Source organism: Pipistrellus hanaki (assembly GCF_964339955.1).
Source record: "Pipistrellus hanaki genome assembly, chromosome: 4".
NCBI lineage: Eukaryota > Metazoa > Chordata > Mammalia > Chiroptera > Vespertilionidae > Pipistrellus > Pipistrellus hanaki.
The window spans coordinates 69,839,445-69,855,526 of NC_140506.1; the positions used below are offsets into that span (position 1 = coordinate 69,839,445).

The window sequence follows — 16,082 nt, forward strand, 5'->3', positions numbered from 1 at the left end:
TCAAAGTTCTTTGTTAGATCTTTCATTGATCCAGGCAATGAATATTTGTTGAGCCTCTGTTTGTGCTAAATTCTGAAAGTGTATTTACTTTTGTTGTTATTATCATTAACAAAATTATCAACTGTTGGCATTCACTCGAGGCTGATTCTGTGAAAGGCACTCCCACTGATTCTGTGAGGCAGAGGCAGAGTATATTTTGGAGATGGAGAGGGAAAGAAATTCACCTAGGTGACTAAGATGGCACAACTTAGTAAGTTTCAGAGCAAATATTCAAAACCTGTTCTCCAATGTAAGATCTGCTGTCTGTATAGTCCAGAGATTTCTATGGCTGTCAATCCCTTTAGGATATAACTATGACAATTATATGCATTCCATTTATGTAAAAATAGTAAAGCAAAAGTTGCAAATATTAAGACATCAGGTTTTCAATACACAGATAACTAGAAAACAATCAAATGTTTATAAAATTAGTATTTCTTTCTTTTTATAAAAGACTCAAAATTCTTGCAAAAAAAAGTTTTATATCTGTGTAATTTGGTTTAGAAGATGTGTCAAGTAGCATTTCAAATTTCCCTGCAAATTTTCAATATTTATAGAAAATTAAATAGTCTTAGATTAAACCTACTCCTTTTTCCCAATATTTCAACTCTGGTTATTATTGCTAGTAATGCCCACTGCCAAAGTTGTCATCTATGTATATATTCTTTTTTCATTATTTAGAAGAAACAGGAAATGTTGCAATGCTTATATATTGTTTGAAAAAGTATACATAATTACATTCTTTGAGATTATATATATATATATATATATATATATATATATATATAATCTCTTTCATTTTAAAGCAGTTTATACATTTCAGTGTTTTCCCATATGTTATCTATGGGATCCTTACCGCAGCCCTATCCTCCCTTTAAAGGTGAGGAAGGCATAGTTACAGGGGGCAAGTAATCTCCTCCAGCTCAGACCTCTAGGAGAGGCAGTGTGGGATGCAGCCCAGGTGTTCTGATGCTAAATCATAAAAGCTTGTTGGGTGCACGTTTGTCCTCCTTTCTGCCCCTTCTTATTCCCTCATCTCCACCTTTTCCCTTCCTCTCCCCTTCCCTCACTACCACCCTCACACTGTTCCTTTTCCTTCCCCCTCTCACCTTCCATCTGCCCATCTGCTTTCTTCCAGCACCTTGTACACCTCAGCTATGCTATGATTCACAGCAAAGCAATGCAATGGTAAAATTTTATTAGCCAATTCACAAATATTATAGATATGTGTGTGGCTTTGGGGAATTAGGCCAAGCACGGTAATGTAACCTCTTTGAGCTGAGAAAGTTTGTTTTGTTCACTGATGCAGTCTCAGAAGTTAGCACAAAGGAGATGCTCAATAAATATTCATGGCTTGGATGAGTGAAAGACCTAACAAAAAACTTTGAGGTACATATGAGCATTCAGTAACATTTTTACTTACAAATTTTTGCCAATAAATTGTCCCTCTATTGTCTGTTTGGTAACTTATTTTGAGAATAGGTTTATCAATGGAATTCTTTGTTGTTTTATTTTATATCAATGTTGCTAAGTGCTAAAAGTACAGTGTTTTAGACACACTAAGCATCCACAAGATTTCAGAAGTACTTACAGGTATATATATATTTGTCTCTCCTTTGTCAATATTCCACATATTAAGTCATTATCATTATATGTAACTAAGCAATTTGTTCATATTACTCTGAAGTTTTTTACTTTAGATTCAATAGTATTTTTTGTCTTCACATGTTTAGAAGGGTTTTGGATTTCTGTTCACAAGAAGTGAAAACCCTGTGTCAGCTCCATAAACTTAAAATAATGCACGAAGCCCTGCCCTTTAGTTTTTGTAAACTGTTGCATTCAGAATGTGCAGGACAAATGTTCCAGTTAACAATCGAGCCATTGTCATTCCCCAAATGACTTGTAACCATAAAGTCATCTGTTTTTAAAGACCAAGAGGATGAGTTGGAGGAAAAATAAAGAGCCTTTAAATTTCGTAGAGAGTAATATGTATTCAGATAGAGACATGGCCTGTGTGAACTTTTATTTTTTTGTATCCAGGTGCTATGATATCCTGACATAAATCTGTTTTCATTTTCAGGGAATGTCTATACTTTTTCTTATACTTAGTAGAATGAATCATTGTTTGGCCTTTTTTTTTTTTTTTCTATTTTAGATTCAGCTAGGTCAAGAATCTCCGCCATTCCAAAAGAACTCAACTGACTTTGAGAGGAAGTCTAAGTGGCTTCGTGGTTCACAAGCTGGCAAAGGCCGTGTTCTCAGCATTGATGATGCACCATTTATTCTTTACTGACCATAGAGACACTTGACCAGTGTTCTTATTTGCAGTTTCTGCTGGCCTTCTATTTGCTGTAAGGGCGTGATGCTTGAGTACTGGCAGGAGCAAAAACAGTTTGAAGGGAGGCTGTGTTTCCTCAGACAAGCTGTAAGGCTAACTGGGAGAAATATACATCTTGGACTCAGACAAACATGGGCTTGAATCCTAACTCTGCCATTGACTGACTGCTAACACATTGCTGATGATGGATGAATATCATTGGGTCTTGTGTGACTTAAATATAAAGGACACAACGGAGTGCCTGAACCATAGTATGTATTCAGTAAGTGGCTATCATAATTATTTTTTAATTGAACAGTGGCAGAGACATGCATAGTGGCAGAGACTTTGCAAAGTCTTTGCTCCCGAGTCTCCTAGTAAGGGATTTGCTGTGGGCAGAAGGCTGTATGAAGGGAGATCCAGGCACCTGTCACATGACCCGAGTAAACTGTTTTTAAGCCAGTTCTGTCCTCCCTAGTAACAGTGTAGTCATATCTGCTTCCCAGCCCTCAGAGACCAGGGCTGGAATGCTCTCAGACACAGGTGAGGAGCTAGATGGTTATCTACCCTCTGGCCAAGAAGGTAGATATTGCCACTTGTGGCAGATAGCCCTGTTGGGGTCTTGAATTTTACAAAAATGTCATCTTGGAATTGCCTTTTTTTAAAAAAGATATAATTTATGTACTAATTAATCTAACTATGTCTAGAGAGATTTTTTTATGGATTTCCTTTTTTAATTTTCACTATTTTGTCATTGAAAAATAGTAAACTAGGCACATTATGTCACTGTGCTCCCATTTGAGTAATAATTATTCATTGGCAATCAGTGTATTGTAAATAATATTAAATGAAGAGTTTTATTTTTTATTTTCTTGTGCACTCTTGCCTGCCTGTCCCCCAAAAGATGTGGGAACAGCTGAGAGGAAAACACATAACCAAACCTACAGACTTACGTGCATGTATTCAGGGCGGTTAATAAAATTATTTCAAGGAGCAGTGTGTAATCACAATGGAAAGATGTGCTTCTGTGCACTTCCTGGGGTTGTGATGATTGTTAGTAAACTCATATTTGTAAAAATAGCTGACACGTTGTTTATGATGAAATGAGTGTCAGGCCTGATGTGAGGTATTAGTACCTGCATCACCATATGAACTGCTCTTGCTTGCTTATGAGTCAGTTTTCTTAGAAACTGTAGCCTGCTCATGCATTCCACGAAAAACCTAAAGTGTTGCTCTGACTAATAGGATGGTAGTTATAAGTATGTGGTGAAATTGTGACTTCACTGTGGATGCTGGGTAAATATCGTTTTGCAATAATGGAAAACTCAAGTTGACCATTTGTAATTGAGTATCGTATCAGTTTTATGAATGCATAAAGTTTTAAAGTTGAAACGTTTGGCAATGTGTTAAGAGCTACAATACCTTTAAAAATATTAGCTTGTTTTATGTAGAATAGGGTAATTTGAAGAGTTTTTAATACAGTATGAGTAACTCACTGATTTTAAAGCCTCATAAGTTTGAATAAGGTATATAATACTAATGTAGAACCAAGAAATTCATTTGTACAGAAAGTGCTAGTGGACGGTAAGGAGAGACCTGGCTTTGTGCTGCAACCCCACCTAGCACAGTGCCTTACAACGTGAGAACCAATGGAAGACCCTATTGCTTTGCAAAGAGAGATTGAGCCTTCTCCTGCAATGCAGACTTTGCTAAAGATCTCAGCTATTTCATTTTCTTATGGTAGCTTACTTTCAAGACCGCACGTACAGTGAATCGTGGGAGCAGAGGTCAATTCTCTGAGCAGATATCTACCGGTATGCAGCCCTGTGGTGTGTATGTGGCCGGGGCAATCCGCCAAAGCATGGAGGAGAGCACACGTCATTCTTTCGAGGCGCTTACAGTCCTAGAGATTCCAATGGCAGTACACTTCACTAAAGAGTAAATCTTCATGAAACAGGCCAAGTTTCCTTGAAGTATTTTTTAAAATGTCACTTCTTGTCAAGACCTAATATTCAGAACTTAATTTCCAAATAACACTGAAACTTTTCTTCTTGCTATAAAAGATTGACAGTGGTAAGTAAATAGTAATTCTTTTATCACCTACATAATATTTCACTTTTTTATTTCAGTCTTCACTATTTTCACCCACATTTCCTACCACTATTGCAGGAATGCTTTTGTTAGATAAAATTCTGCTTGAAAATTCTAAAAGGCTCAGCTGGGTCAATTTACTTTTAATGTCTGAGGGAAGTTAAAATTGTATCTCCTCGGATTCTTAGGGACCTGCTCACTTCCTTTTTCCTGTGAAAGTCATCACTCTTTGTAAATGCTCACTGTTTCTTTAGACAATGATTCCAACAAAGATTTGGGGCCACAATTTAAATGAATCATAGTGTAACTCAATTTGCACTTATTTTGCCAGTGTATATAAGCATGTCATTCAGAACATATAGAAGTGTATGCTGCTAATTTACAATTCCAGGTGAGAGATTTGAAATGAAGATAATGAAATGAGTCCGTTCAGAGGCTTGTATTTACACAGGGCAAAGCGCCAGAGAGAGTGACTAAAACAAAATTGAGTACTAAAAGTTAAAGGAAAATAGGAAGTCTAGATTACTTGCTTGTCTTGCTTTTTCATTTATTTGGGACACGTTCTTCCCCCAGCATTCCTTGTGATTTTTCACTTCTCTGTCTTAGCAGAGCAATCTGCATGTGGCAGCTTCCTGTGTATGCTCACTAGTACTGGATACTTTCTCTGGACTCTTACAGTTTCTTTTGTGTGGATTTGTTATAGATATAAACATTTTAAAAATTTCAAGTCCTGCCCTGGCCAGTGTGTGTCTGTGGTTAGAGCATCGACCCTGGAACCAAAGAGTCTCAGGTTGGATACCCGGTCAAGGGCACGTACCTGTGTTGTGGATGCTTAGTGTGTCTAAAACACTGTACTTTTCGGGTGTCGTGCTTCTAGCACTTAGCAACATTGATATAAAATAACAAAAAAATTCCATTGATACATCTATTTTCAAAATCAGTTATCAAATACACAGTAGAGGGACAATTTATTGGCAAAAATTTGTAAGTAAAAACGTTACTGAATGCCCATATGTACCTCAAAGTTTTTTGTTAGGTCTTTCACTCATCCAGGCCATGAATATTTATTGAGCATCTCCTTTGTGCTAACTTCTGAGACTGCATCAGTGAACAAAACAAACTTTCTCAGCTCAAAGAGGTTACATTACCGTGCTTGGCCTAATTCCCCAAAGCCACACACATATCTATTTGTGAATTGGCTAATAAAATTTTACCATTGCATTGCTTTGCTATGAATCATAGCATAGCTGAGGTGTACAAGGTGCTGAAAGAAAGCAGAAGGGCAGATGGAAGGTGAGAGAGAAGGAAGGAAAAGGGACAGTGTGAGGGCGGTAGTGAGGGAAGAGGAGAGGAAGGGAAAAGGTGGAGATGAGGGAATAAAAAGGGGCAGAAAGGAGGACAAATGTGCACCCAACAAGCTTTTATGATTTAGCATCAGAACACTTGGGCTGCATCCCACACTGCCTCTCCTAGAAGTCTGAGCTGGAAGAGATTACTTGGCCCCGTAACTATGCCTTCCTCACCTTTAAAGGGAGGATAGGGCTGCGGTAACAATCCCATAGATAACATATGGGAAAACACTGAAATGTATAAACTGCTTTAAAATGAAAGAGATCATTATTATTGATATATATATGTATAAATATCAAAGAATGTAATTACGTATACTTCTTTCAAATGATATACAGGCATTGCAACATTTCCTATTTGTTCTAAGTAACGAAAAAAGAACATATAGTGGGTCACATGCGAGAGGCTACCCATCCATGTGTCCCTCTCACAGCAGTGTTTTGTTTTTTTGTTTTCTCTCTCTCTCTTTCTCTCTTTCTCTTCTCCTCTCTCCCTTTCTTCTTCTCTCTCTGAAAATCAATGGGAAAAATATCCTCAGAAGACAAAAAAAAAAAAAAAAAAATTCAAGTCCCACTGTGCCTACCACCTATGACATATCAAGTCCTTACTGTTTTCTGTGTTTCCCTCGTTTTCTTGCAGATTTTATTTATGAACTGCCTTCCCCTATTTTACATATTTCTGTTGCTGCCTCTTTGGGATCAATCTGGATTATAGATTTTGAGGAGGGAAATCATGAGTTTTTCACAAATGTCTTGTATTATAGTAGCACTAAACAGTGGCTGACAGATGGCTTTTTTATATAACTGGATAGTGATTCACATTTCCAGGAAAATGTTTAATGTTTAATGCAGGACCCTGATTCAGCTTCAAAGCAGAATATATCTTGTGATTATTTTTAAAGTTTTGTTAAAACATTGGGATAGCCCTAGCCAGATTGGCTCAGTTGATAGAGCATTAGCTTGCGGACTGAAGGGTCCCAATACTGGTCCGATTCTGGTCAAGGGCACGTGCCTGGTTGTGGGCTTGATCCCCAGTAGGGGTTGGGGGGTGGTGTGCAGGAGGCAGCCAATCAATGCTTCTCTCTCATCATTGATGTTTCTCTCTCTCTCTCGTTCCCCCTTCCTCTCTGAAATCAATAAAAATATATGTTTAAAAAAACACATTGGAACAGAATTATTATATTTATTAATATAAATATAATTGCTTAGATGGGAAGGTCCATATTTGCATGCACGTGAGCATTTTGACCCGGGCACGTTTTGCATCTCTAAATCCTCACTTCACTTTGGGCTCTGAGATGGTCTCTAACTCATAATGAGCTTGTGATTCCTTAGCCATCAGGGGTTCTCCCAAGTGTATTTCATTGTGGTTGAACTAAACAGTGACAGGCAGATGGCCTTTTGGAGCTGCTGAGTTGTATTTCAAGGACAATGTTTAATGCAGTGAATTTAGATTTAAAGCAGAGTTTAAAAGTAGTTTTACTTAAGCCCTGGCTGGTGTTGCTCAGTTGGTTGGAGTGTTGTCCTGTACACCAAAAGGTGGTGAGTTCAACTCCCCGTCAGGGCACATACCCAGGTTGTGGGTTTGATCCTTGGTCAGAACGTGTGCAGACAGCAACTGATATCTCTCTCTCTCTCTCTCTCTCTCTCTCTCTCTCTCTCTCTCTCTCTCTCTCTCTCTCCCTTTCTCTAAAAAATCAATTAAAAATTAATAAAATCCAGTCAGTAAAAAAAATTGGGCTGGAGTCCAATCCAGGGTTGTCTAACCCCAAATCTTGTCCCCTTTCTAAATACACATATATACATTTCTTTTCATTGGAAAAAAAACATAGTCTGGATAATGGCTTCTTCAAAATTGAATTTGAATTGGCCTATTTGTGTTGATTAAATTAAATGATGGCTAGATTTACCTTTCAGTTGATCCCATTGAAACAGAATAATAAAATGACTCTGATGTTACTTATCCAACATGAAAATGAAATTAGCATTGCATTTACATTTTATTTCTATTCCAACATGCCCCCCAAAAAACCCCAAGGTGGATGGTTTGAGCTTTCTATTTTGTTTACTATTCCTGATCCTCTGGTTTTTAGATCTGCTTGAAGCCGTAGAGGAAATCCTCCCCAGCCTCCCAGAAGACCTGAGTGTGTGGGCGGTAAGAGATTCTGTTCCACGAGGCGTGATGTCTCTCACAGAAAAACTGAGGACGGCGTCTGACAAGCCGCTGCCACGCAGCCACCATGTTGCCTCGAACCTCAAGACCCCGTCTCTTTATATTTTCACCTCCGGGACAACAGGTGTGACTCATTTTTTCTTAATACCCAAAAAGAAAGCAACAGTGCTGGGCACATTTCTGCCATGAGCAATGGCATTAACCTGAACCTGGTCTAACTTTAACTCGGCAAGGCACCACGTTCACTTTTGATAGCACCAGGGGCCAAGGACTGTCCCGAGGCTTGATCAGCTTCTTTGGCAAGATCTTGGCTAGCTTCTCTGTTCCTTAGATCCCCGGTATACAAAATGGAGAGATTCGTTTAAATCATCCTGCTGGATCAAATCATCCTGCTGGATCAAAAATCCCTTAGTCTACTTTAAAACCGTTTTATATATTCTTGTTTAAAATGTTAAATCCTTAAAACAGTTCAGCTGTCGCTGCAATTTAAGCTCCTGTCCCTGGCTCTGCTGACTCTCCCAAGGTAACTAAGCATGTGACAAACAGAAAGTCTTGAAGGCATTACAGGTTTGGGAGAAAATACAAAACAGAATCAAGTAACTCTCCCTTCTTTAGGTAAACAATAATAACATGCACACACCACCACCAATAATAATAATAATAATAATAATAATTAAACTGCTTAAGAATTCAAAAGATATGTTACACTTAATTGATTCTTAGGAAAAACCGAATGGTATTTCAGAGGCTAAAGAAGCTTTTGTAGTTAGTTCAAAGATGACTGGGGGGGTTTGAATGACACATATTAAAAATATTCTGTTACTAATTTCTTGTGCATAGGTGGTATTGGAAGCAAAACTATGATTGCATAAGTTTGTTTGTTTACTTTTTTCTTCTTTCCTTTCCCTCCCTTTTCTTCATTCCTTCCTTTCTTTTCCTACATTTTATTTTATTTATTTTATTTTATCTCTGCTTGGAACCTAACAATGATCTCTTTCAAGTTAGAGAGTAGACTATATTTTTACTTTGTTTACAAGCTTTGATAAATGAACCGGAAAATGCTAGTATGTACCAACTGGTCAGCATAAATCCAGTCTGACTTGGACTTTGAAAGAGACAATGAAATTCTAGAAATGATCAACTTTGAAAAATTCCTGCAGAAGATTATTAACTGGTTTATCTTTATGACCGTGTTCTTGTAAAAAAAAAAAAAAAAAAAAAAAAAAAAAAAGTGAATTCTGGCCTTCAAACCATCTTTTCCACTGCTCCTCCTCTGCGGCCTCCTCCCAGCCCAGAGAACAGCTTTTGTTCTTCAGGATTAAAACCAGCGTGTTCTATACATTTGCACAACAGGCTGAAAGCAAAGGCATCGCTATTTTTTCGTATGATATTTATTTGTATTGAAATGATATAGCACAGAAGTGAAAATTTTAGAAGTTTCAGAGTCTCCTTCACCAAACCAACTACACTGAGTACTTTTGTATCTTTCTTTATATAAACACCTCCATGTGTCTAAATAGAATCTTACTAGGCACATAAATAGATACACTCTATAAAGCATCTACTGATTTTCCTCATGGGAGGATGTGGGTTTTGTCGTCTTTTATCACCACTCTCTTTCTCCACTCATTTCTTTCTCTCTCGAGCCGGCACTCTCTCTCCCCAGCATCACACTAATATGGTTTCACCATAAATTTTGACTCTATTAGTATCAGTATCATAACTTACTAAACACTATTTCTAGCTGAGCTCTACAGTGTAGCATAAGTATATTTCTTTCCTTTTCCCATAAAACTCCCTCCGCCCTGAAATTAATCACTGTTTTTGTTTGCTAGCCTGGTCTCTTATGCACATATAACTGACTCATGCTCTCCCCTTTGTCCCAAAGGTAACTCACCTTTGAAACTGAAAGGATAGTCTGTATTTTATCAAGCCCCTGATTTTGGCCACCTCTTTCCCAGAGCCTTCCTCACTCTGCTTCAGTCTTAACCAGCTACTCTCTTATAGTCCTGGTTTCATTCTTCGCCATATTCCCAGGAATTCCCTTCAACTCTGCTCTTTTTTCTGACCCCCTGATTCTTAGACCCTACGTTTGTTTCCTGGTTTACTTTTCATTTTGTCGTTGCCCTGCTTCCAGTAGCTGTCTCATAAAGAGCGTTTTGGAGGGAGGGTTGATCTTCACATGTCTGGAAATATCTTGTTTTTTCTACCCTTACACTTGTTTGTATAGAAGCCAAATTAGAACTGATTTTTGTGCAGGAGTTTGAAGACATCCTCTATTACCTTGTGACTCTCAGTATACATATTGAGAAGTCCTTTCCTTTCTGATTTCTTATTCTTTATATGCAAACTGGTATTCTGTTTCTTTATTTTGGAGGATTTTTAGAATCTTTTATGGGTTTTCATTAGTCTATAACATCATAGTGACTTATAGGGGGACTGGTCTTACTTATCCTTTTTGCTGAGAAATTTGCAAGCCTTTTTAGTCTAGAAAGTTATGTCTTACAATTATAGTTACTTGAAAAAAAAAATTAAGTCCTACTTCCCTTCTCTTTCCTTTTCTGTTTCTGATCTTCCTCCTCATTCCCTTCTTCTAGAACATTTGCTTGTTTGTTTATTCTTTTATCGTTAGAACTATAACTTTTGAAGATTGGCCCTCCTGGACTGAGTTATTAATTCTATTTTTTTTCCTATCTGTTTTCCTTCTCTTATCTTTTGATTTATTTTTTGAAAGATTTGTCTTCTAACCCTTGTGTTCTCTTAATATTCCTTTTTTGGCTATTTTTGTATATTGATATTTTATATCCTCATATCTCTTCGAATGTTAATTATAATAACTTTTTGAAAATTTATCCTCTCTACCTTGTCTTCATTTTCTTCATCATCCTTTTGTTTTGGGTTTGTATTGGTCTCTAGCCTTTACCATAAAGGATTTCCTCAAATATTTGGTGACTTTTGACTGACAGTTAATATAATACTTAAAGTACAGACATCAGAACACACAGAAAACATAGCACATGCTGACTAGATGCCTCTGGGTGCCTGGTGGGACCTGTGCAGTGGGTGGTTTCATTGTCCAGGACACTTTGTTGGGGGATTTATGACTGTCAGTGTCTCAGCTTTTACTGGGGGCTATTCCGATTCCTCAGACAAGGATCTGGAAGGAGGAAAAACTAGGTAAGGGTCAAAAGGGAGCTGGAAGAGTATGCAGACTTTCCCTTCTTCCCCCTATTTGTCCAGTATCTCTCTTTCCTGCTGTTTCCAGAGTTTCCTTTTCCAGAGAATAAATCTCAGATCATCTACCAGTGTGGAGGAAGCAATCTGGGGCTGTAATTTCATTTTATCGAATTTTAAAACTAATATCAAAAGCATATATTGGCATTCTTGCACAATTAGTTTGTGAATGACCTATTATGCAGGGAAAGTTATTTAAATATCTTCTTTTAGCTCAAAGTCCTGAGCACCATGAGATCTTATTGAAGTCAGAACAGAGCAACATACAGAATTAGGCATTCATGCTTTATGAATACAAAGCTATCAAAGAGTGTGACAAAATCACATTGAGCCTCAGTAAGGATTTGCTTTATATTTTTTTTATAAAAAGCATTTCTCTTTCTCTCTTTCTAATATAAACTGACTAGAGTCCTAGTGCAGGAATTCATATACCAGTGGGGTCTCTTGGTCTGGCCTGCGGGATTGGGCTGAAACCAGCTCTCTGACATCCCTCCGAGGGGTCCCAGATTGAGAGAGGGCACAGGTGCATGATCAAGGCCAGGGAAGGACATGGGAGGTTGGCCAGCTGGGGAGGAACCAGGGGAGGGCTCCAGGGCATGTCCGGCCTGTCTCACTCAGTCGTGATCAGCTGGACCCCAGCAGCAAGCTAACCTATCAGTTGGAGCATCTGCCCTCTGGTGATCAGTGCACATCATAGTGACTGGTTGACCAGTTGACTGTCTGCCTCCTAATGATCAGTGCACATCATAGCAAGTGGTTGAGAGGCCTTTGCATATCATTAGCATATTACACTTTGATTGGTTGAACAGACTACCAGAAAACCGGACACTTCGCATGTTAGGCTTTTATTATATAGGATGTTTTACAACTCAAACCCAGAACTGAATTAAATGATTGTAATGGTAATAAATATGAGAATTTACATCAATCAGTATGTCACCTAATATCATAAAAATCATTAGATTTTCACACAAAAAATAAATGTATACTATTTGAAGAAAGCGTTGGTGCAAGTTAGGAAATGATGTAGCAAGTCAGGATTTGAAAAGTTACATGATGAGAGTAGAGTCAGCCTACGGGCCATTTCTGTAGGTTATAAGGGAACCCTTATATTGATATGATATTGAATATTTCCTTACCATTCTTACTATTGCCAACTCCTGATTGCCCAGGACTGTGACAATATTATGTTCTGGGACCCAGGAACAAATTCAGAGTGTATTTGACTAAGAAAAGAATTGAGGTCAGTATTCATACCATTAACATCTGTGGGACCTACACTATGTGATATCTTGATGAACAAGAGGTGAGATTTACGTATATAGATTCTGTGTCAATGTAATTGCTTCATATACATAATTTCTATAAAGCTCCCTGTTTATAGTTCCATAATAATCTTCTACTCCGTGAGGTAGCTGGTAAGCAACTTTCTGAGCCTTTTGTGGGGTTCTAATCAGCTTTCTTCAAAGCTTCACCTTGGTTCTTGGGTTCTTGGGTGGATGGTGTCAGTGATCCATCTGCTTTCCTAAATCGTGTTGCTGTCATCTCTAATTCCATTCTTCGTGCCTTGAGGGACTACGTTGGCCGTGGTTAGGTAGCCTCAAGGATGTCTAGGAGAGATTAGACTTCATTCCTATTACAGATGTGTGTGTTTTCTTTTCTCCCAGGTGTACCAAAAGCAGCTGTGATTACCCAGCTGCAGGCTTTAAAGGGTGCTGCTGGATTGTGGGCTTTTGGTTGTACCAGTGATGACATCATTTATATAACCCTTCCTCTGTATCATAGTTCTGGAGCTATCCTGGGAATTGGTGGATGTATTGAGTTAGGTAAGTTGTTATTTTCTGTATGATACATCTTCAAAATTTCTAATAATTAGAACTTGTATTTTTAAATTTTGAAACTCTACCCGAAGAATTCAGAATGGTTTGGTGCATATTGTGTAAGTATACCATTTAATGATGTATACAATGTATTAAAAGCACACAATTTCGCCGAAACCGGTTTGGCTCAGTGGTAGAGCGTCCGTCTGCGGACTGAAAGGTCCTGGGTTCGATTCCGGTCAGGGGCATGTACGTTGGTTGCGGGCACATCCCAGGTAGGGGGTGTGCAAGAGGCAGCTGGTCGATGTTTCTCTCTCATCGACGTTTCTAGCTCTCTGTCTCTCTCCCTTCTTCTCTGTAAAAATCAACAAAATATATATATTTTTTAAAAGCACACAATGTCATGACATGCTCAGTGTATTCCTGAAGTGGGGAGAGTAGTGCCCCAGGAGTCTGGCCGTGCGGATGGAGCTGGCTGTCGCCTGGGCTTTCTTCCCCACGGGATCGCTCCTCCTTTACTGGTCTACCCCGGCCTCCTTACATGGTGGTAGAAACCTTCAAGGAGAGTGAATGTGGAAGCTGCACAGCCCGTAGGGCTTACTTACCCTGGGAAGTCACATAGATAATTTTACCTGCATGTTGTTGACCAAAGCAAGCCACAAGCCAATCTGGTTTCAGAAACTGAAGGGTTGGGAAATAGATCCTGTCTCAGGAAGGGGGGCATGACAAACTTACACTGGCAAGTTAAGTGTGTAATAAGAATTGCTGAGGCTGTGTTCACCAGCAGTGTGCCCCAGACACCAAATAAGTCAGTTGGTGGTGCTTGCAACACAGTTATGTGTCCCATAAACATACTGAGGTTATGTGTCTGTTTGTCAGCTTGTCCTGAAATTATATATACACTTAGAGGCCTGGTGCACAAATTCGTGCATGGGTGGGGTCCCTCGCAGTAGGCTGTGGTGATCGGGCCCCAGCTCATGCCCCCAGGCTTGCAGGCCCACAGCCCGGCCTGGCACCGCGCCCTCACCTACTCCACCATCCTGCCTCCAGGGCGATCGATCAGGGCAGGAACCTCTCCTCCCCACCCTCCTCCCCTGCCCAGCTCCCTCAGTGCCTGGGAGCTGGGAGGCAGCCGCTGCCCCCGCCACCACCGCTGGTCACCATCTGCAGGGCAATCAGTGGGGCCGTTAGGCCCTCACTCGCACCCACTTTGGCCTGGCACCACCTGCTCACCTGCTCCACCATCCCATTGTGTCCTGGTACCACTCTCATCAGGGACCATTGAGGCCTGCAGTGCTCCACTGCTGCCCGCCATGTTCCACGCTGCCCCCTGGTGGTCAGCACATATCATAGCGAGTGGTTAAACTAGTCTCCCAGTCAAACTCCCAGTGCAATGACTACCCAAGGGGACAATTTGCATATTAGGCTTTTATTATGTAGAATAGAGATCATTTACTACTGCTTATATGTCTAAAGTACTCTAAAGTAACTTTTTAGGGTAGCATACTTAGAATAGGATCAATGTCCACAGCAAGTAAAGATGAAGGTCAAATCATTAGAGCTTTTCTTTCGGACATATTCATGTGACCTACAGTAGCTAAAGTTAGGTTTTGCAGTCATCAGTGAGCTTTTTATTGGAGCTGTCTTAGTAACCCCCTTACTCTCAACCTCAAGATATGGACTGTAAGATTAATGTTTTCAAATGAGCTTGATATAAAGGCCACTGCTGGATTATAAAATCCCTTGAACTTTCTACATAGTACCCTTTTTTTGCCTCTTCTCATAGGAGCTACTTGTGTATTAAAGAAGAAATTCTCAGCAAGCCAATTTTGGAATGACTGCAAAAAGTATAATGTGACCGTGTTTCAATATATTGGAGAAATTTGCCGTTACCTTTGCAAACAACCTAAGGTAAGAGTAATCATTCTCATGGAGAAAAAGTAAGTCCAGAAAGAAAAGTATTGAAAGAAAAAGTAATTTTTGTTTGTTATACTTTATCTTCTTCCAGAACATAGTTTAGCTGACTTACACAGATAAATGGACTTACCCCAAGATAAAATGAATGCAAAACAAATCAGAAAAAAATAAAAATAAAAGGAGTGTTATGGAGGCACGTACTGTTAATGTGCTCTATATTGTGGCAGAAAAGACAGACCTGCAATTCAGTTCACTTCATGTTTAGACTGATGGCAATCTCCGTGTACATAGCATGCATCTGATTATGAAAAGAGATGCATGCTATGTTTACAGAAAGCAATTATTCCAAGGTTGAATTAAATAATCTTTCTAAATGCTGTTTAAAAAAAAACAGACCTAACAACATGTATTTTACTTGTTTTTCTATTTTTGTTTTGTTTTGAAAAAGTGACTATAATAGAATATATTTTTGCTTGTTTTTTCTTTAAATGTAAAAAAGAAATTTTGCTTTGACTTATACTTCTCTTCCCCCCTAAAGCAATCATCCCCACAGAGTTTTGATAAAACACCCCCTTCTGGAAGTAAACAGGCAGAGAATTGCATCAGCCTGAAGTTTTTTTTTTTATTAATTTGTTTGTTTTGCTGCCTTCAGAAGTTATTTTTATTTTCCTGGTCTCATCTGTATTTCAAGATGCTTCTTTTTTAACTGTCTGAATTTCTAAACATTTTTGAGGATACAAAGAAATGACTCAAGTCAACATCATCCCTTGAAGGAGGGTGATAGAGAATTCTCCCCTTAGAGCCAGCCTGCCCTGTGCCTCTGAGAGACCCCCTCCCAGACCAGGGCGCTTCTCACTGTCACCTTTGCCGTCATCACGCCATTGTGAGGCGTAGAAGGCGGGCTGGGATGCCTTCTCTGGCCAGCTAAAATAAGAAATCCTTCCTTTACCCACAGCACAGCTGAAATGAGATTGCAGACATTTATATAAAACTTTATTAAAGATATGGGATTACACAAGGGACATAAACACAGAAAAAAGAATATGACACTGAATAATCTTACTGACAAAATGCTTTTACTGTATTTATCTTAAGCTTGACGTTTACTAGGGACAGGCCTCCTGCTTAACGCCTGGCCTACC

General features: G+C 39.0%; 1 protein-coding gene across 1 annotated transcript in view; it reads left to right on the forward strand.

The window, feature by feature from the left end:
- Window positions 1–16,082, forward strand: part of SLC27A6 (solute carrier family 27 member 6) — a 50,130-nt gene that overhangs the window by 4,386 nt on the left and 29,662 nt on the right. The window contains exons 2-4 of the mRNA XM_084881403.1: window positions 7,890–8,093; window positions 12,871–13,029; window positions 14,810–14,934. Of these exons, the coding sequence (XP_084737529.1) occupies window positions 7,890–8,093; window positions 12,871–13,029; window positions 14,810–14,934 (488 nt within the window). The remainder of the gene's footprint in view (window positions 1–7,889; window positions 8,094–12,870; window positions 13,030–14,809; window positions 14,935–16,082) is intronic.